This window comes from Leuresthes tenuis, unplaced genomic scaffold (assembly GCF_036924035.1).
Source record: "Leuresthes tenuis unplaced genomic scaffold, fLeuTen1.0.hap1 SCAF_8, whole genome shotgun sequence".
Taxonomy (NCBI): Eukaryota; Metazoa; Chordata; class Actinopteri; order Atheriniformes; family Atherinopsidae; genus Leuresthes; species Leuresthes tenuis.
The window spans coordinates 23962717-23983448 of NW_027325362.1; the positions used below are offsets into that span (position 1 = coordinate 23962717).

At 41.4% G+C, this 20732-nt stretch overlaps 1 protein-coding gene across 1 annotated transcript in view; it reads left to right on the forward strand.

Moving 5' to 3' along the window:
- Positions 1–2500: 2500 nt before the first annotated feature.
- The window catches only part of LOC140312512 (stromal membrane-associated protein 1-like), a 42696-nt gene continuing 24464 nt past the window's right edge, over positions 2501–20732 (forward strand). The window contains exons 1-3 of the mRNA XM_072390307.1: positions 2501–2784; positions 16741–16874; positions 18855–18940. Coding sequence (XP_072246408.1) covers positions 2667–2784; positions 16741–16874; positions 18855–18940 — 338 coding nt within the window. The 5' untranslated portion in view covers positions 2501–2666. The remainder of the gene's footprint in view (positions 2785–16740; positions 16875–18854; positions 18941–20732) is intronic.

Here is a 20732-nt window from a genome sequence, read left to right on the forward strand (position 1 = left end):
GTGTTTGCTCATGTCTCAATAAATCTCTGTTCTCATTTCCTGTTTTCTTGGTGATATATAAAGAAATGTAAGGTGGATCAAACTTTTTCACAGTAATGTACATCACCTTGTATTCTATAATACCTGCCTAACGGTTAGTTTGACATGCCACAAACAAAGAAAAGATGCGTTTAAGTATGGGTTTGGCTGACCGGGACTGGCTGACTGAACATCTGGCAATTTCAAGGAATAAGTATGAAAAGACTGCAGTCAGGCTGAACTTATCTTATAAGCATGAGTGAGCTCACAAAAGAGGCTGACCTCACAAGAATATCTGCCAAAGCAACACTTTTAGAGAGATTGCATCTCTTTTTCCTTTCTGTTTTCCTGGAAAACCATAGACTTGAGATGAAATCATATTGCTCAGGAGGAGGGATGAAAAAAAACAAAAAAACACAAACACATCTTTGAAAAGATAACTAATAAGACAACAGATCTTAACATAAGAGGTTAAAATTGTATCATGTCATGTGCGTTAGCCTATCGAGACAGAGTTGGGTTGTCACAAGCCTGTGCAGAACCTGACCTGTCCTGACTGGGCAGCCTTGATCTTATAAGATACAGTGACATTCTGCAGCATATGTGAATGTTGGGGAAGAATTCTAACCAGCATGCATTGCTTCAAGGCCATCTTAAACAACGTCAGGCTGGGGCTGTGAATTGACGCATAAAGATGAATGCAGGTTATGTGCAACTGCCTGCACAATTTTGGCCCTCTTCACATGAAGAGCTGAAGAAGACTACTGAGAAGATTACTGAGTGTTTTAGAAATAATTTGATTGTGGGCTAGTATGAGGCAGAAAGGTTAGTTTAAAGTGTAAAAGTGCACCTTGACATTTGCTTACAATGTGAATCAGAGGAAAATGTGTGGAGAAACTGAGTTAGATGAAAAGCTCTTGTGGCTACTGAACGTTTATTAGCGGCAACAGGGTTGCAACGGTGACCTAATATAGAAGCAGAAGGTCAACAACATCTTCATATCAACAACATTCAGTTCTGCTCCTTTAGAAAACACAAGTCACTGCTGTTTACTGTCAGGCATTTGTGAAGGAAAGGTCATCTGAAAAGATGAGCACACCGCAAACCATCCTTCAGATGTAGGAGAGCAAGAGCTGATGGAGTTGATTAAACTAATCAAGTCCATCTTCATGCAGTCCAAGTGTGACAGTATTTGCACACCTTTTGTAAAGGCCCCAGAATAGTCAACATCAACAAACAGGCCCTACCTAACAAGCAAGCAGCGCAATGAATACAGAGGTGCTCTGGGTGGTGTTATGGGAAAATATGGAAAACTAGGAAAATCCAATGGGAGGTTACAAAATCCAAAATTAAAAAAGTGAGTGAAAATAGTGCCACAACAAACCTGCCAAGAAAAGGCAGAGCTCAAAATCTCAAGGTCAAGGCAAGAGAGACGTGACTCAAAGGCAAAAGGTAACTTTGAACAGAGATTAAAGGATCTGTTCATATGACCAATTTAAGCTAAAGACTCCACTAAGATGGACTTCAATGTTTTCCTAAAGGTATCGGAGATCCTCTAACATGTCAAAGAAAGTACTCTGGTCACATGAGACTAAATTAGATTTTTTTTGGCCATCAAGGAAAAGCTACATGAACCACAAACCCAAGAATACAATATACACAGTCAAGCATCATGCTGTATTCTGTATTTGCTGTATTTGCAGATATTTGTATCTGATGGTGCCAAGCAAAACGGCAGATTTTCTTTTATGGGAAACCTGTTTCCATCTTCCAGAGATTGAGAATGGTTCATCTTTCACTATGACAATGAACCTAAAACTTCCAAACAACATTTGAGTGATTTAAGGGGAAATGTTTAAACATCCTTGAAGAGTCGAGTCAGATTCCAGTCCTTAATTAATTGAGAATGTGAGAGATGATTTAAGATGGGATTGCTGCGCACCAGTGGAAAGCATCCAGCCTGGATGCTGGAGCAATTTTACGTGACGAGATCTGCTAAGGCAATGAAGACATACCCAAAGAGGCTTGCAGTTGTAGAAGGTGGCGAGCCAAAATGTCAACTTTTTGAGGATGAGTAATTATGCATCTCTTTATCTCCTTCAAACTTTTTTTCTCTTCTATTCTACACCTACACCTTTAAGGTGGTAGTTATGTTGTGCTTATCAAAAGATGCAAAGTACACATAAATCTTAGTTGTGAGGAACGAATTAGGAGGTAAAAAACAGTATTTGCATACTGCTGATGAGCTTGTAAGGGTGATGGCTCTCACGATTCACGATAGAAAAAAAAAGATCATATTGTTCTGTTTTGTATTCAAAACGTAATAGCTCTATCATTATTGTTTTATATGTATGCTCTGGAATGTATGTATAATGACACCCATTAGGAAAGGAGCAAAATGTATTTCTTATCCAAACTATTCCGGTTCTGAAACAGGTGCCGCTGTAAGAATTCCCACAGTTTTGAATGCAGCAGGGGATGGTGATGCTTCACATTCATATTACCTGCTAGGTTGCAAGCTAATTGAACAGAGGCAGTTCAGTGCAGCTACGCGGGGATGTCCCACCCTTGTTAACACAAGCTGAGGACTCCGTGGTTTATGACGGCTCTCGATAAGCAGGAATAACTTTCAAACTGAGAAAAGCGAGATGGCGACGCGGTCAGAGAGAGAAAAAGCCCAGAAACTGAATGAGCAGCATCAGGCCATTCTGTCGAAACTGCTGAGAGAGGACGACAACAAGTATTGTGCCGACTGTGAGGCAAAAGGTAAGACTCACATAGCTGACTTTAAACCTCCAAGTCACTAATGTGTGAACCTGAGGATGAAACGTTGAGGGAAGTTAGCAGCTGACGGCTGCTAAAGCTAGCAACCTGCTGTAACGTTATTCTGACAGGAGTCACTTATTTGTGGCATCCATCTGACTAGTTGCATAGCAACAAACATATATTTCTGTTTTTTTCTTTTTTTTTTCATTGTGCATGTTTTAATTTTACCATTCAAACAGGTTTTCTCAAGGTAGAATTTAGTCAAATAGATAGTATTGAACGACGTTTGTCCAAGTAGCTTGAATAAGATAGAACATCCGCTGAGCGTTTTTCAATGTAAATCGCTCATCGTGTTCTTGTGCCGTTAGGCGAACAAGGCATTGCTGAGAGGAATTGAGCCAAATATGTTACTTTTATTAGAATATCAAAATGGTTGAATGTTTATTTGTTTTTGTTTTTTTTATTGCCTACTTTCTACAGCTACATTTACGCACATTTAAATTTAGCACGTTATTGGTAACGGCAGAGGCAGCGTTTTCAATGATACAGTTTCACGCGTGGTCTCTTATTTTGAAACGAAATGTCACTTAGTTCCGGTCATTCACCGTGCAAATGTGGGTAACTTGAGGCAGTTTTCACCCGATAGTATCGATGTCATGTCCTTGACTGGTTTATTTATGAGCGGAAAACGTGTGTGTCCTGTGTATGCAACGTTGAATTTGAGCTGTTCGTTGCTCGCGGAATATCTCCTAAAACACATCGGCATCCGGTTCCGCTTGTTTGCTGCAGATGCGGCTACCTTGTCTCCTGGTGCGCGGTGCCTCCATGCAGGGCAAAACCCGCCCTGCCGAACTTCTTTGGAAAATGTCAAAGCTTACCATTTCCTTTCACCCACTCAAATATACAGTTTGATCAAAAGGGGTTTCGTGAAACCTTAAGAGCGACTCCTCAATTCGGCACACATTCAATATAACAAGAACAAAGCATTTCAGGCAGATGTAAACAAATTTGCATCCTTTACTGAGTCAGCAGCATCAGTCTAAGAAAACAGATATTTGGATGTAATATGAGCAAGCAAAACTGACTCATGATCTTGAGTGTTGCATAAATGATACAGAGGGTATCGTTATACGTGTGTGGAAGTGTAAAAAATCCAGTCTCTTGAGTGCGGTTTGAACTGCTTGTATAGGGGTTACCTATGGCTGAGATTAAATTTCTTTTGCGTCATCACCCTGCCTGCTTCCATCTGATCATTATAATCTGTAATGGCAGACCTCACTCAGTCAGTGAGTCAGCTTTGGTTTGGTAAACGTGTTGCTTTGGTTTTATCCTCATCCTTGTTCTAAACTGTATTTCATACCAACTTTACCACCAGGTGTGCTGAAGGTAAATGCACCTAAACCTGAGTTGTCTTCCTGCTGAATACATTCTATTTATACAGTTCAAAACCTCTCAAGAGAGTAGCTTTTATTGCTGATTGTCCAGCTGTCTTGTAGAGTTTTATTTCTTTAGATTTTCCTCTCTGTTTGTGTAACTTTAAACATTGTGGCCTTTATCAGTAGAAGAAGTTGTACAGATGTTTCTTTCGACCACATGTTCCCAAGGGGCTGTGTCTGAAATATCCATAGGGCTGAAAATCTTATGTTCTGGTACTGAGCGAGAACGTTAACTGACGTTGAAGCAGCAGTTATCTGCATGAAAGCAATTGGCAGGCTGGGACCGTTTGGCGTCTTTTCCAGATTTCAAGAGTAAGGTAACAAGACACTCATCAAGCAGCTGTATTTATCGTATGGATAGCTGAGCAATAAATCTAGCAACAATCTAGTGTTGATTTATTTATTTATTTTAGGATGATTAAAACACCACTTCTAGGATGGCAATTTTCATCAAAACTGTGAATCTGTAGTAAGTCCACAGCTGGAATAAATCCAAACTGGATACAAGGAACTTTTACAAGACTGGCCTGATCCATTATTTTCAGCCAAAGTTTTCGTCTTCAGTTCGCGGCAGAGCAGTGTGCACAGAAATCAGAATTTTTCTTTCTTTGCTCAGGAAAACACCTGAAAAAGCTTCAGTACGTGGTCCCTGATTTTCTTTCTTTCTTTTTTTAATTTTCTTATCCAAAGCTATTATAGATTAGATTCTGTACAGTATCTCATTAATGTATGTGATGCTACTGCAGAACAAAGGTTTTGTTTGGACTGGTGGTTGTGGGGGTTATGATTCTCTCCAGCGTATGAATCATTCTGCTTTTGTCCTGTGTTTTAGTATTGCTGAAACTGAAGTGGGCCAAGGTCCACGTACACTTGATGACTTGCATACGAAAGGATGAAATACATTTACTTAAACTACCCTTCAGTTACGTCGTATACAGCACTTGGAATGAGGAAGGAACCTGCTTATCTCCTCCAGCTGCTGTGCATGTAGGCACAGTGTTGAACATAGTTTTAGCCTTCTTTTCAGACATTACCAATTATGGTGGCATTCAGTGGCTTAACAGCTCTCCCCACATCCTCCACAACCATTACGTCTGCCTCTGAGGGAGAGCTGAGATGGCTTTTATTGCTCTGTCATTCAGCTGACTTAGCTCAGGAGATCGCTGGTTTGCTGCCCCAGGAAACGTTCAGCATCGCCAGCAGACTGTTCCATCAAGTCGCGACAGAGCTGATCAGCTTTATGTTGCATTTACGTGCCCTGGTTGTTTACTCCTCTTTAAAAGCATGGTTTGTCGTGGTACGCGACGAGAAAAAATCAAGCAGGAAAGCTGTTCACAGCTGGCAGTTTAAGAGCAGCTTGGGAGGCTGAATTGAGGGTTTGGGGGGGGGGGGGACCAGTCACAGTGTAACAGCTCCATCAAAACTACGTCTGTAACGATGGCTCCGTCTTTGTTAGCACACTCTTGTGATGCCTTTGGACAATATTTCAATATTAGTACTCGGTGTGTGGCTGCTTTGAATTTTCCTCGTCTGTTGAACATGAGATACTGGTTCGCAGTATAAATGTGTGCTGTGGATGTCCCGCTGTCATGTGTTCGAGTGCAGAGCATTGGTTGGTCATTTCACTGCAAAGTCTCCTGGAGTGTCTGTGCGACGTCCCATCGGATGGGTAAAAGAGGGGCTGTGCTCACTGTTCTGGGTTGTTTAACACTAAAAAATTTAATTCAAGAATCCAAGTTGCTTTGTTTTTTTTTTTCTTTTTCTCATCAGTCGGTGACTGCACCTGACATCTTGAGGCGTGTTTCTTGTGTTAGTTGTATAGCGTTAGCATCCAGCCTTGCCCAGTGAGTCATGTCTGATTATTTCACAGCTATTTTTATCCAGACACCGGATGGAGGATGAAACATCCTCGTGGAGCCAGAGTTTGGTGTTGAAATCACTTTGTGTCGAGTTGGAAGAAAATTTGCACGACTGTGTTGAGCATCTCAATTGTTTTTAATTGTAATATTCAAATGTCGTTGAGGTTTATGCGTCTTGTGTTTATTTTTAGATTTATTCTGGCCTCTGACCTTTACATAAACGGCACCATGCAGCAGCAAGAACTGCAACCATAAAGTGTTCTGGAAGTGTAGAAGGCATCATTCGCAGTTCAGATTTAACTACTTTGTGACAGTAGAAATTGAATTATGTCTTATAGCTGGGAATTTTTTCTTTTTATAAGCTCCAATATCTCTGACTTGGCAGCAAAGAGTACTACAGGGTTCATCGTGTCATTGTTAAATAAGGGTTGAGTTCATTAGCTATACCACTGTGTGGAACAATTGTCGAGTATTTTCTATATCAGTGCTTTTCTAATTGGTTTACTTGCGCATTGTTGGCAAAAACAGTGTTTTTGTTAAACAGTTACTGATTCAGGCAACTTGAATCTTGGCCTTTCTGTTGCTGGATTCTTGGCTGGCCTCTTCATTTTTAATTTAAGCCAGCTAGCAACCATTGTTAAAGAGGGTAAGTTATGAAAATAAAACCTTTCTTTCTGTGCTCAGGATATATATTTGGGTATCGCAGGTCACTACCGACTCAGAAACTCCAAAAAAACAAAAGCGTGTCACTCTGTTTGAAGCCACCTGGGCTCAGAAAACGTGCCATTCAGTGGGCGGTTCAGAGTTGCTGAGAATACCTTTGCCGCACTCCCAGCTCAGATTAGAAATGTTCAGTCTCCTCATGTTTATCTATTTCAGGTTCTAATCAGGCTGCATTTTCTGTGTGTCAGAAGTGAGAAGTCAGATCTCTTCTGCTGGCACTTTTTGTTCCGCTAGAAATGGCAAATCCTTATCAGCAGGTACCTTAAAGAAGAGATGATCAGTACTTTGCCTCGTGTTTTTAAAAAAATTTTTTTTATCCCAACTCGGAAATCCGACTTCTCGTTGGCATTCTTTAATTTTGTTACCAGTTATTGAATGCGGCGCTATGCTGCAATCTGACACTACAAAAACAAACTTGTAACATTTGTAAAACTTTGCAGATAAAAGCAACAGTTCTTAGATGGAATGGAGTGACAGTGAATCTTTGAATTTATTGAGCCAGTATGTAACAAAGGGGATTTAATAACCTGTGGCAGTTCAACACGTGACCTGCAATGACATTATGCTAATGACCCAACAGTATTTCTATCGGTTTTGTGGGTGTTAGTCTGAACTCTGTTTGTTGTGTGTGCCAGTGTGAGCTCTCCGGCTACTCGCTGTATTCTCTGTCATACTAATAATACTGTAATAATGTGCTGCCAGAGTTATTGAGTAACGCGGATGCCTTGCGGAAGAGAGAGATGTCGTGGAGTGAGTGGGCCACTGCGCTCCCGAACACGGGTCAGTGTGAACAGAGCTACAAATTCATAGTTTAAAAAGGAGCTGTCGTACTGTGTTCTGACTACAGCACGTCACAGACATCCAATTAAGAAAATTCCTAAAAAAATGTGTCAACTTGTGAAAAAAGTGCATAATATGTCTCCTATGAGGTCATGTTTGTACTAAGTCTCTGTTCAGAACCTGTAATTGGTTTTGTGTGATGGAGTGTAGTTAAGTGCACTGTTTTGGGTGGACAACACCCTGCCACTCAGGTTACTTTGTGCCAGATGTTTGGGCATAGAGGTGGAATATAACAGGATATGTTTTCCATATTACAAGTCAGACTTTCAATGTGGCTTTTAAATGTGATCTTCAAGATTTAATAATAGGAGAGGGAATTGCTTGACGTATAATTGAATCATTAAGGTTTTGTCTCCTCACCATCCAAGTATGTAAAGAAAGATTGTTTTTTTTTTTTGGGTTATTCACCTTCTATAATATTTTTTTTGGAATTGCTAAATGGATGTCTTGACCAGTGCTGCACACCTCAGACACAATCATTTTTTTAAAATTTTAATTATATTATTTTTTAAAATGTTTTTACATTTTTTTATTAATTAAAAAAATGTTTTATTTAAAATTTAATTTTTTTTATTTTAAAAACAAGCTTCCACTCACAGGCTGACTGACCACTCGGAGCACAGAGCCCTGCTTTGATCGATGAGTTTATTGGGGGTGACCAGGTACCGTCTGTCCTCTGTACTGCCTGCTGCACTCAGTATGTCTGGCTGTTGCAGCCCAGCTATATGACCACTGCATTGTGGTGACTCACCTGACCCTCTGAGCTGTAATTCCACCCTCAGTTCTGCCTTCTGTCTACACACTCTGCCCTACATTTCCGGTCTATGTGAGAATGTGGGAGAGGGTGAAATGGAGTCCTTATTGATTGCATTTTCATCCTCCCGCTCCCTGTGTTGTACGAGTCTATCCATCATTTATTGTTCAGTGTCCAGACTGTAATTTTCCACTGCTTTTATTTTTTGCCTTTACCAATGTGATTCAAATCCTGCACACGCTCACACACAGATTTGTGCAGACACAGCCCGACGGTGTGTCAGTGTTATGACTTGTGATGGGGAGTCGCTCTGAGCTGGCACATCATCTCCCCTATGCTGGCCCCGCAGATCTCGGTGACGTACCACACTACTGTCACACATGAAAATTAGTGGAGGACATCTAGTCGCGTGCATCCAGAAGCCTGCACTGGTGACCTGCACTTTTAAAGATGTGAAGGGTGGGGGGGGGTTTCGCCGTGTCCTGTGGAGGATACAGACTTGGGACAACTGAAGCTCATTCCGAGTGTCACTTTGTAACTTTTAGGCTTTCAGCTAATGTTAGAAGTGTCAGAAACGTAACTTGAGCTCATGATGTTTGCTGTAAGCATTTAAAATGTGAGAAACGGAGGGCAACTTGAGTGAATACATTGTGATTACTGTTTGGGTTTCAGCTGATGCTGTTCCCCTCACTCAGCAGCTCATGACTATGAGATTGGACAGAATAAGTAACATTGTACTGACATGTCTGTAAGAAAACATTAATCTTGTTAAAACTTTAATATGAGCTCAAGCTTTTTTATTTATTTAAGTGTCCTCAAGCTGTATTTGCTGCTGTTCTGTTTTCTCTAACATTTGGACCGATAATGCAGTTAATTAGACTTCTTTATGTCAGTCCAACGATTCACTGCAAGTTATCATGTTCCCGCTTTATCTTGACGAACTGTCCTTTCAGGTCATTGCAGCCCTATAGAGGCTCCCACAGATGCTACATTTTTAGCTCAGATGTCAGCGAATCTGTCAAACTTTCGACTCCATGGTTCTTTGAGGACTTTCCCTTCCCTCTCTGCGGCACTCCTCCTCTTGGAGTCGCACTGTAACTCGTAAATGCATTTTCATTTAAAGATTGTCGCCCTTGCTGGACGAATGCAGTGTTCGACATTGTGCCGGGCACCCGAGAAGCCCTTGGTTTTGCAGTGCAGCTTTGTGTACAGGCTATAATGATCTTTACACACTCAGATGATAGTGCTAACAGAATACCTTCATACTGATTCTCTTTGCTGTGGAAAACGTGTTGGAGAACCAAACTGATCTCTCTGAATCTGGTTAAGTGACAATGCACTACCCTTTTATCACCAGCAGATGGAAGACTGTCTTCACTTCATCGGTCTCTTTCAGTCATGATTAAATCTAACATTGCTTTTAACACGGTATCTATCTGTCTTTATTTTTTGGGCCTTGATGGTGTTTAAGAACCAATAAGAAAAAAAATTTAAAGCAGATGATGAGTTTTTGTTTTTTATTTCTTCATTTTCCTCTTGTAATTAAAAGAGGGAATGCTGTAGGGAATCCTAGAGCGGAGGATGTCTTTCCTTCTGGAAGCACTGTCCTCTCCTCCTCATTACTGGGAGACCCACTAATGGGCCAGCAGGGAGCAGCACAGCCCTTCTGTTTTCCCCTCAGAATCTCACTCATCCTACATTCGCTTGCTCTCCTCTCTCGTCCAATTCAGCCCTAAAGATTCTGGCAGCATCTCCATGATTTACTGAGAGGGATTTTTATTAATTAGGAAATGGAGGTTGTTAACCTTCAATAAAGGAGAATAGTGCTGAATATCAACACGGCGGTGGTTTATTTTGTTGCCCACGGCACCATTCGGCTTTCTGCAGTAAAATGTGCAGTTGTTTCCCCTTCCTAGAGGGAAAATGAAGAAGTTCTAAGTTGCATTTATATGCCAGACGTAATTGAAGGATGTGTAAATATTATAGAGAGATTTTAAAGTGGTTTACAAGAGACTATTAAGACAAGGTTGGGGAGTCTAAGGAGGAAAAGAAAGGCTGGCTTTAAAAGGAAAGGTGGTTGTGATGGATTTCCTTGCCGCCGCGGTTCACAGCAGATCAAGGAGGCAGCATTATGAGCACGAGAGAATCGGTACAAGTCACAGGTCCACATATTCTGCTTCCTTAAGCCTCCAACCTTTGAACTATGCATCCAAACTCGAAGTTTTTGAAGCACATAAATATGTATTGATCAAATAAGCCAGCAGGAGTCTCCCCTCTTCAGTTTTCTCGTGTATTTGTTGCCTCTGCGCATTTCAACCCTAAGTCCAGGCCACCGGCTTGATTAAACGGCTCATGAAAAGGGATGGGGGGGATGAGAAGTGGGTGGGGGTGGGGCTGTGTTGGTGGAAGAGTGGAACATAACTCATCTGACATTTTTAGTCCCCGTCTGTACCCCTCTGCCTCTCGCCAGTCGGTGTCCTGACAGGACGTGCGTCTGCTGGGATGTCTTGGCTGGTTTGTTGACGGAATACATTTTTTTCCTTTATGCTCGCATAATCACAATCATTTCTACTTCTGTGTAGCTGCTTATGCACGAGAACGCCAGCCGCACTCGGTGGTCGCCGCTGTCGGCTCTCAGTGCTCTGAGAAGGGAATGTGCCTCAGCCTCGGTGGTATCAGCTGCGCTGGCTGCTCCGAGAAGAGGATACGCCACAGCCTCGGCATGATGGACACCGCTGTCTGCCCCCAGGCATGAATGTCTCATGACTCGCATAAACAAAATGCAAACCTCCGCCTGTTTACCCTGTAAAAGCCTGTGTAGAACTCTGTATCTTTGAACACAGCCTCTGTATGTAGATGTTCCCTTGCTGCAACATGATTAAATGTCCTATGCTTTTGAATTTCAGACGGTATTCCTGAGTATTCTTATTAGTATTCCTAACATTTGTCCCAGTGTGGGTTTTTTCTATTGGTGAAAATGCACATGCGTATGTGTTAGTGTGTGCCTCCGATGCTATGCTCATGACCGCGTGGACGCTCATGCATGTGCCTCCTCCATGACACTCCAAAGGCTTGAAATTACCTTCAGCAAAGTGCTTGAAAGTGTGCGTGTGTGACACGAAAAACTCATTTCGATTCTAATCAGGTCGGAAGTCTACAAATTAGCACTGGAGTGGGAGGAGGATTCATGTCTACTGAGAGGATTTCATTCAGCTTTTTCTGTTCAAACTTCAGTGGAGGGTAAATCTAAAACTGAAGCGAAACCGTAACTGAATTTAAATATCCACCAGAAGCACAGATGAACAGAGACTGATGTTTCTGACTGCTGCTTATCCGCGTTCTGCTCAGTTTGTGATCATCAGTTGCCTAAACGGAGAGAACAAATTAAGAGAAGGAAGAGGGAAACCTCACAGGGAGGCCATGCAGCAGTCAGTAGGTTAATGGATACAGACCCATGGAATAGGTCCGTCCCATAATTCAAAGTATATGAATTGGAAGTAATGTCGGGTTGTTTTTTAAGCGTAGTAGCATTGAGATGAGATAATTCTTTTCCCTTTTTAATATTTAACCTGCACTGACTGATGTTCTCAGCCGTTTGTAGTCAGATGAAGAGGCTTAGCTTTTGAGGCTAGCTTTATAGCTAACCATGTCCACACTGAATAAATGCAGAGCAACATTAATGCTGAATTGGACATCCATTTCTGACCCACATGCAATTTAAATTCATCATCATGAACTCCTTTTGGCAATGTCAGATTCCATAGTCCTGCCACAGTGACTGCCAAACCTGAGCTGGTGCACACACACACACACACACACACACACACACACTGAAAGACTTATCTTCAAAGCTTTTTCTATCTTAAAACACAAATGGCGACCTTAGGCTTGCACAACCCCTGACAGAAAAGATGGAATTGCTACACTTTGACGACATTCGTTCAGCTTTTTTATTTGATAAAAAGAAATAAACGAAGCGCAGATCTGTCGTAAAATGCTTTTTATTTGAATACCTGAACATTGTGACTTTGTAAAACATTTTGTAATGTTTGGGGCTTTTTTTCAGTAGAATTGTATTTTTGGAATTACTCGACTGTGATGAAAAAAAAATATGGAATAATTTATTTAAAAAAAAAAAAAAATCTAAGTTAGTGCTTTTTTGCATCTCCTCTGGCTTCTCTGACAGCTTGAATTCTTTGAGGCACGGTCTTTGCTAATGAAAAAACATTATTCTTCATCAGTTAGGCTCCAACATTCCCTTGACAGATGAGCTTTGTAGAATAGAGCGTTGTCACGGTCCAGTTTCCATTTCAATTTCCACCATAAATTTTCAATCAGGTTGAGAGCTGGCCTGTTTGCCGGCCATGACATTGAGTCGACCTGTGTTTCCAGAGGGAAAGTTTGAACACCCCATTTCCTCTGTGGCAAGATGCGTTATCATCTGAAATGAGAAAAGTACCCCCTAATTTCAGCTCCATACCATCAACGGTAGCGAAATCTTGTTTTTATTCAGGGAAAGAGAACAGAAGCTCCAGCAGCATCATCACTGAGTCATCACTGAATATCGCTTCCATCCAATCATCTCGGGTCCAGGACTGCTTCCCTCCAGCCTGCTTCAGCCCCGTTTTCCTCTCCTCAGGTGTTAGAGATGACTGTTCTGGACATAAATCCTCTGACGTCCTCTTTGGTCGACCTGTCTGTTTCCCTTTTACATTATGACAGGTTCAGTCCTGCGTAGGTGACCCCACTTCGACACTTAATGATCTTCAAAAGGTGTTCACTCCTGCTCCATTGCTTTTATTTGCTAATTCAATGAGACTCCATTAAACCCTGAAAGAAAATCATCAGGGCACTAGCCACTATTGAGGAAAAATAATGACGATGATAAGTGTGATTTAAAAACTGCAAATGTAGCAGTGAGAAAGGTTAGAATATTCGGAGATCACCATGACTGCACTGGGATACTGTGGAACAGCTATTTGGAATGTTTAGTTCTGGTAGATTTATTGACGGCTTGTTTTTTTTGCCCCCGGTTTTAATGTCGTATCACTTTAACATTTTTGCCATAATTCTGCAGCTGTCCTTTGAAAGTTGGTCGATCCCATAATTCGTCATGAAAGAGTTGATGGAAGCGTGTTCTCCATTTATTTTCAGATTCAGAAAGCGTGGCGTCATTGACCCACATATACATAACTGAACTGGCGCTGGTGCATAGATTTGCTTTCGGCTATCTTTTGAAAGAGGTTATCTGAGAACAGGACAAAGTAAAGTCCAGGAGATGCTGATAGATATCCAGCAGATAGAGTCCAGCTTACAATGGCTGAGCTGCTTGAATATAGGCTTAACTCTCATTCAGCTGCCTTAATGCTCCTTTAGGCCATATAGCGCATTAGTGCCACTGCATTAACACACTGATGCTCTTATCCGAGACCAGCAAACCCGCTAGACTGTGTGCGTTCCCTCTTGCATCCAAGCGGCACTGCTGCACCATCATTATGTAGCCTGGATCCATAAAGGTTGAGCCTTTGTACTTTGTGTGTTCAAAGTCACTTTCAGTCCTCCAATTGACAGATAGTAAGCTTCGTGTTCTGGGTAGGGATAGAGGCTGGATACACCAATGTGGTGGGAGCGGAGCTACTATCCCATTAAAATTTCTGTGCCAAGTCTTATTCGTCCCCACAGAGATTTGGTTGAGCGCACGTTATTTTGTTCTACTTTTTGACTACGGGATGGCCTCCGCATGACAGAACTCAACGGGAAGCTCTTGAACTGAGTTCACCCATGAAGGGTATTTTAAAGAGATTCCACAAACATGTGTTAATATTCAGGGTTTATGGATGAATAATAGCCTTTTTTATGCTTCAGACAAAGCCCTTGAGGGACTTCTTAGCAGCTTCTGAGCCTACTTTTTATTTATGGAATTGGCTGGAAGGGCACTTGACAGTTTTTGCAGTTTTCCGAGGGAGGACATCTGAATAACGTGCACACTTCCCTCCCTTCTTTAGAGTCATTACAGACTCACCAGATGACAATTGTGCTCTCACGTAATTAGCTGCTTAACTTACTGTACACATATCGGTACTTATTTGTATTTATTTTCTGTCTTTGCTGCTCAATCTGAATTTTGTTCACTGAACAGCAAACTCCCATAAATACATCGCTGCCTTTTCAACGTCAAAACAAATTCATGCCAGACACAAAGTGATGATACATGCGGCCTTCTGGGGATTTAGAGTCAGTTCTTAGATTGATCTCTGAATTCGAGAATAGTTCTTTGAGAATATTTGAGGATACCAAAAGGTTTTCTTCGGAGCAATTATTAGGATTTCGGTTCAAGGGATCATTCAAAAGTTCCATCTCAACCTTTTATCACATTTTGCACGATTACACGTCAGCAAGAATCAAAGTCTTCTCTTTGTCTGCCCGAGGTTTCATTTCCTTTAGGTGTGCGCTGCACGCTCAGGGTTTTCTTCCTTCCACTCTGTCGGTGCTTCATGTGACCTTGTGTTCATTACTGTTGCAGTAGTCTGTGTCTGGGAGGCAATGATGCAAAATACTGGCACTTTAGACCAGCTTTTAATTTTTTTTTTAAATTTTAGGTCAGCTTGGCTTTATGACCAGTGGCAGCTTCTGAAGACGTAGACTAAACGCAACCATTCCGTCCACAAGTTGTGCATTTAAAGTTGTTGGAGGGCTGCTTCCTGAGCAGAGTTAAGTGTTTTCAGATAGTCTCAGGATTACCTGACGTGGTGGTGAATTGACTGCAAAATAAAAAACTGAACTTTTTTTTTTTTTTTAAAGGGAAAAGATGTGTAAGTAGGAGCTCTGAATATTTGTTTTCCTTGAGTTTCGGCGCAGCTCTGTCTGCTGTTCCTGCATGGAGCAGCAGCTTCAGGCATGGATTGTTGAGCAGTTTTCAAAAGTGTCCCATTTTGATAGATCTCAATAGATTTAAATCTGGTGCCTGGGAAGGATGATTAAATCATCTTTAAGCTATTGGAACCAGTTAAGCTTTCAGTCACGAAACATAATTGCAGGACATAACTGCCTTATCCCGCTGGAATCAGCCCTTAGAAGATGGGGAAGCGTTGCCATAATGGGGTGGACAAGGTCAGTAGAAATACTTTGACAATCAAACGTTCATAGATTGGCACTTTTACCAACAACAACAGCCTGGATAGTAGAATCCAGACAGGTTCTTTTCATGGATTCATGCTGTTTACGTAGGATTCTTGCTCAACTATTTGCAGCAACAGCATAAATTTAGAGTCATCGGATTATCTTTTTTTTGTATTTGCAGTTGCAAACTGTCCATTTACAGCGAGCTTGTGGTTACCGAAGCCTTCGGTTCTCGGCTGACAGGAGCGGGGCTTGAGGCGGCCCTCTGTGAAGCGATTATCTGAGCAACTGCGGGCTGTGGTGCATGAAATGAGTTGGCTGGTTGGGTACATGGTTAGGTGGTTTCAAACCTGTTCTGGGTTTTAGCAAAAAGTACCCTCCCCCAAAAATGCACGCATACGATGGATTTCGGGACAGGCTACTAACACATTAACCCAGAGATAGATTGGTTGGAAACCATCTAACCATGTACGCAGCTGACCCCTTTAAGTGCCCGTTGGTTCATTTACTTGTGTGGATGTAGCTGATTGATTGCTTTGTATTTTTTCAGGTTCATACTTGCCCTTTTTAAATGCTGGTTGTTAGATGTTTTGTGGCTCTGATGTAGACTACAAGCTTAAATCCATTGGTCAAACAATAAAGTTATTCGACATACACTACATGTATTGCTGGAGTTCTGACTTCTTTAGACTTTTCTCTCTCTCTCTCTCTCTCTTTCTCTCTCTCTCTCTTCATCTTTTGAAGGAGGTGAAGTGCTAGAAACTCCTCGACTGTTGTATATGAAATCCCAGATCAGCACTGATGCTCCAGCGTGCCGAAGCTCCTGTAGTGGGTGTTTAGAGAGTCCCGCTGAGCCGGACATGCCGGAGCCTTTACCAGAACCTGTGGAGACAAAGTTGGTTGTAAATTGAAAAGCGTCAGAAGTGGCAGCAAGAGTTCCAATTTTGAAGCACCTCTTTGAAAGGCCAGTGTTGGAGTGCAGAGGTTTGCTTTTTCATTTCACGGCTGCATTTTATTCATTTATGACACCCTCCTGTGCTGACACGTCTTCCATTTTATTTTGCAAAGAAATTCAAAGACTCACTCTAAACTGTGTCAAATGACCAGGCTTGGACACTTTTCACGGGAGCAGTAAGATTCGGATAAATGACACAGCAGGAGTCTTCCATTGAAATTCTAAAGACATTTTTCTCTCTCGTCCCGTTTCCTTTCATTTCCGTTTAAGGTCCTCGATGGGCATCATGGAACCTTGGGGTGTTCATGTGTATCCGCTGTGCGGGCATCCACCGCAACCTGGGCGTCCACATCTCCAGAGTCAAATCTGTCAATCTGGACCAGTGGACACCTGAGCAGATCCAGGTATACGCATACAACGAGGGCTGCAGACACACTTTAAACCAACATTTTACAGTGAGACTATTCAAAGAAAGATGCGTCATACATGATAATCCACATTCTGTTAAGTTTTGCATAAAAATATATAGAGCCCCTGGCTAAAAGTGTGGAATCTCCATTTCTGAAGGGTATGACACACAACGGTTAAACAGCTGAACATTTTAGCTTTGTTGAACGTTCAAGCAGAGCAAAACATTTTGAAATCACCTTGTCGTTTGGATTTCTAAAACCTGGGCAAGATTAAATATGCATATTAGCCTCCAGTTAAAAGAGACTGCTTGGAGATCCTAATGAGCCGTTACACCGGGCTGATTAAAAGGAAACATTGCCTCGACAAGAGAGCTGTCGGTTAAAACAATGACTGAAGAGGGTAATTCAACTCTGAGTGTTGCAAAAGGTGTTGGTTGCTCGGAGTCGGCTGTGTCTAAAATTTGGAAACAAACAAAACGGGAAAGGTTGTAAAAAAGGAAACCTGTGACTGGACCAAAGAAGAAAGTAGAAAATACCCAGCATAAGAATATCTGTGACTGAACTATGACCACACTATAAGAAATTGGGATTTATATCAGGGCTGGGAGATATAAACCAAAATTCCTCTCCCAGTATTTCTTGACTGAATGGCGACATACAGTGTTCAGCTGTATTCTATAAAAATTGGGCAAAATGTCCAGTTTGAGCCCAATGCCACATGAATACATTTACAGGCACTTAACTGAGACATATTGTGCCCTTTTTTTCAGGGTTTTAATGCAACTTACCACAGAAAAAAAAGAGCATTTTATTCAGGAAAGACATGAACTCAGTGACACGGCCAGCTAACAGTCTGGATCTCTTTCCTGTTGAATATTCCTGTCTGGCGAATATTTTTCTTCCCCCTCATTAGTTTAGTCCTCGCTTTAAATTATTGAAGCTGTCATAAAAGTCAGAGGAGGTTCAACAGAGTACTAATTTGGTTCATGGTTCCAATAATTTGAACAAATACATTTTTGATTTACTTTGGATGTATATTTGAAAAACAATGAAATAATTAAATGTAATATCTGTGTGTGTTTGTATCCAAACACAATAAAACGGCTGAGTGAACGTCCTCCGAGAGTGGTGATTCCATTTTTTTTAATGAATGGAAATGAATCAGGGTCAAAGTTTATAAAAATCAGATAAACTTCATTTCACACATCAGTACATTGCAAAAGCATTTAACGATTCTTTACCACGGTCCTCCATCGCGCCTCCATCTGTCCATTCCCAGTCACACACTGTCCCAGAGATGAAGTATTTTGTATGCATTCCAGTGTTCTTTCACACATGCATTGCATTGTTGACATGCACATTCCCACTGAGCAACGCGCCTGTGGAATATCGAGCCACAGCCATAATTAGTTTGTGCATAGTTGCTTTTGGTGTGTTACTATCATGTCACATTGATTACAGTCCCGCAAAAAAATCTGGCGTGTATCTGTTGATATGACACAAAGAAGCATCCCAGGGATTTATTTAATCATCCAGCTGTTAATAGATCCAATTGTTTGGTGCACGTGCCTGTAGCATAGAAGAGGGGTGTATTCCTACGAGGCAGTGCCTATCCATCAGCTGAGTGTGACTGGAAAGGGTCTCACTCTGAATGTTAATCACTGTTTTCAATGACTAATTAATTCTGGATGGCTGATTATTCCGAGTCCATCTCCTACACTTCTGCTATCATCGACCCATTCATCACCCTCCTCTTAATTTAGCCTTGACACTTATGGCCAGTGTGTCTTTCACTCCGTGCACGTGTGCGTGTGCACAGAAAGGAGTCAGTGGTCATAATGAGTTGAATACAAATGTGATGCATGAAAGATCCTGCCGTGTGTTGGGCAGGTTCTTAAAGATGTTTTACTTGTTGCCTTCCTTGTGTTACTGATGCGTTTCCTCCTCCTTTCCCCTGTCCCTCCATCCCTGCAGAGTATGGTGGACATGGGCAACAAGCGGGCTAAACGGCTGTATGAAGCCCACCTGCCGGAGAACTTCGGACGACCACAGACGGACCAGTATCCTCGTACAGTTTTCTGTCTGTTTTTTTGTTGGCCTCAGCATTAATTCAGGCCCTTTTTTTCTTTTCCTGTCACTGCACAGTTTCATATAAACTGCCACTGTCATTCTTCACTGATCTAAACCCCTCTACATCACCACATGCTTGTAAAAATTTGCATAAGAAGTCTCTGTATCACCTTTGCATATCAGTCTATATTTACTAGCACATCTAAAGGCACCATATGAACCCTCAATGTCAGCATCAATATGCAAAGGGAATGGATCATGTGTCAACTAAAGTAGCTGTGAAAAGTTAGGACACATCGTCACACTAATGGGTTTTTTTCTTTGGATGTGTTTTCACTGTCCTGCTGTAACTCTAATGATGGTTCAGCTCAGCTCAAACCAGGCTGGAGGAGGTGTTGTGCAGAATGTTGTCGTCGTTGCCATGATGGTTACACAATGTGGAGGAGAGAGTACCTCTGGTTTTACATTTGAGGACATTATTGAAGTAATCTGTTCTTCGCCAGGTCTCAAAATGAGGTAAATGCAACCTCAGATGAGCAGCTGAACAAGACGCGGGACCATTACTTATTTAACAAACACTAAGACAGAATGCAGGAGCAGTGTGTTGGGGTGTACTTAGGTTTTCACGTACTACTTCTTCATTCTGTATTAGTGTTTGTTGAATAAGTAATGACATGGTGTAATGGGTCTGAGGTATTACCTCCATAATTTTAAAGGTGGATTTTGTAACTTTTGTTTTCAAAAATGAGCGTCACAAGGGGCAGTTTCACCAGTTAAGGTGTTTAGTTCTGTTTCTCTTTCCGATAAATCTAGTCTTTGTTTCCTTTTTTCTAGCCTGTTAGGTGATGACAAGATATACATATATATATATATATATTTATACATACATATCATGCCAGTTTCATCTGATCCTGCGAGCGCTTTGTGTCCACAGATTCTCTTCCTATCTGTCTCCCTCATTTCTTTGTTGCAGTTTGAACACAAAGACCTGATAACTGCAGTCTCCTTCCTGCAGTTTTTGTTGAGATGTGTTGTCCATTTGAATTCTGGGAAGCACTGCTACAGACTCTAACCTGAGGTGCTGCTGACGTTGATTACTGAAGCTGGTAACTAATGAAGTGATCCTCTGCAGCAGAGGAAACTCTCACTCCTCCTGTGTAGGTGTTGTCCCCATGTCAGCCAGTTTCACAATACAGTTTGTGTTTTCTTTTCTTTTTCATCGCTGGAAGACTCTGCTCCCTTCAGGTTAAAAATGTTTCACCGTAGAATAAAAGGTCTTTTCCCTCTTCTGATTGGATTAATTGAATCAAAGCCATCTGGTCAGCATTTAACGTAGATCTCTAAATACAGAACTTAAAATCATAAAAACTCTTGTTTTTAAGTGTCTTCCAGATAGAAAGGTTTCTCTCTAATTGGTTAACTGAATCTATGATTTGTAAAAGCTTAAAGATCTTAATTTTTCTTTCTTTATTAAAGTACATTTAAATAATTCTTTACTAAAATATTTAGATGATTGAAAAATGTTTTGGAGAAAGGAGCTACACAGACTGATGGTTTTTGCACTTGTGAGAAAATGTTTTCGTTCTCACTGACACTGTGGCACGGCAACAATTAGAGAACAGTTGGAGATGGGATATTCGCATATTCCGAGCAAGTTAAGCCAACCTAAAAATCACTCCGGCTGCAAGCCATTTTCTCAGCTGAGACTGAGAAATTACTGTATCATTTTCATTATCAAACCTCAGTTTCATCTGCGTACCCGTAATCACTTCCAGCGTCAAA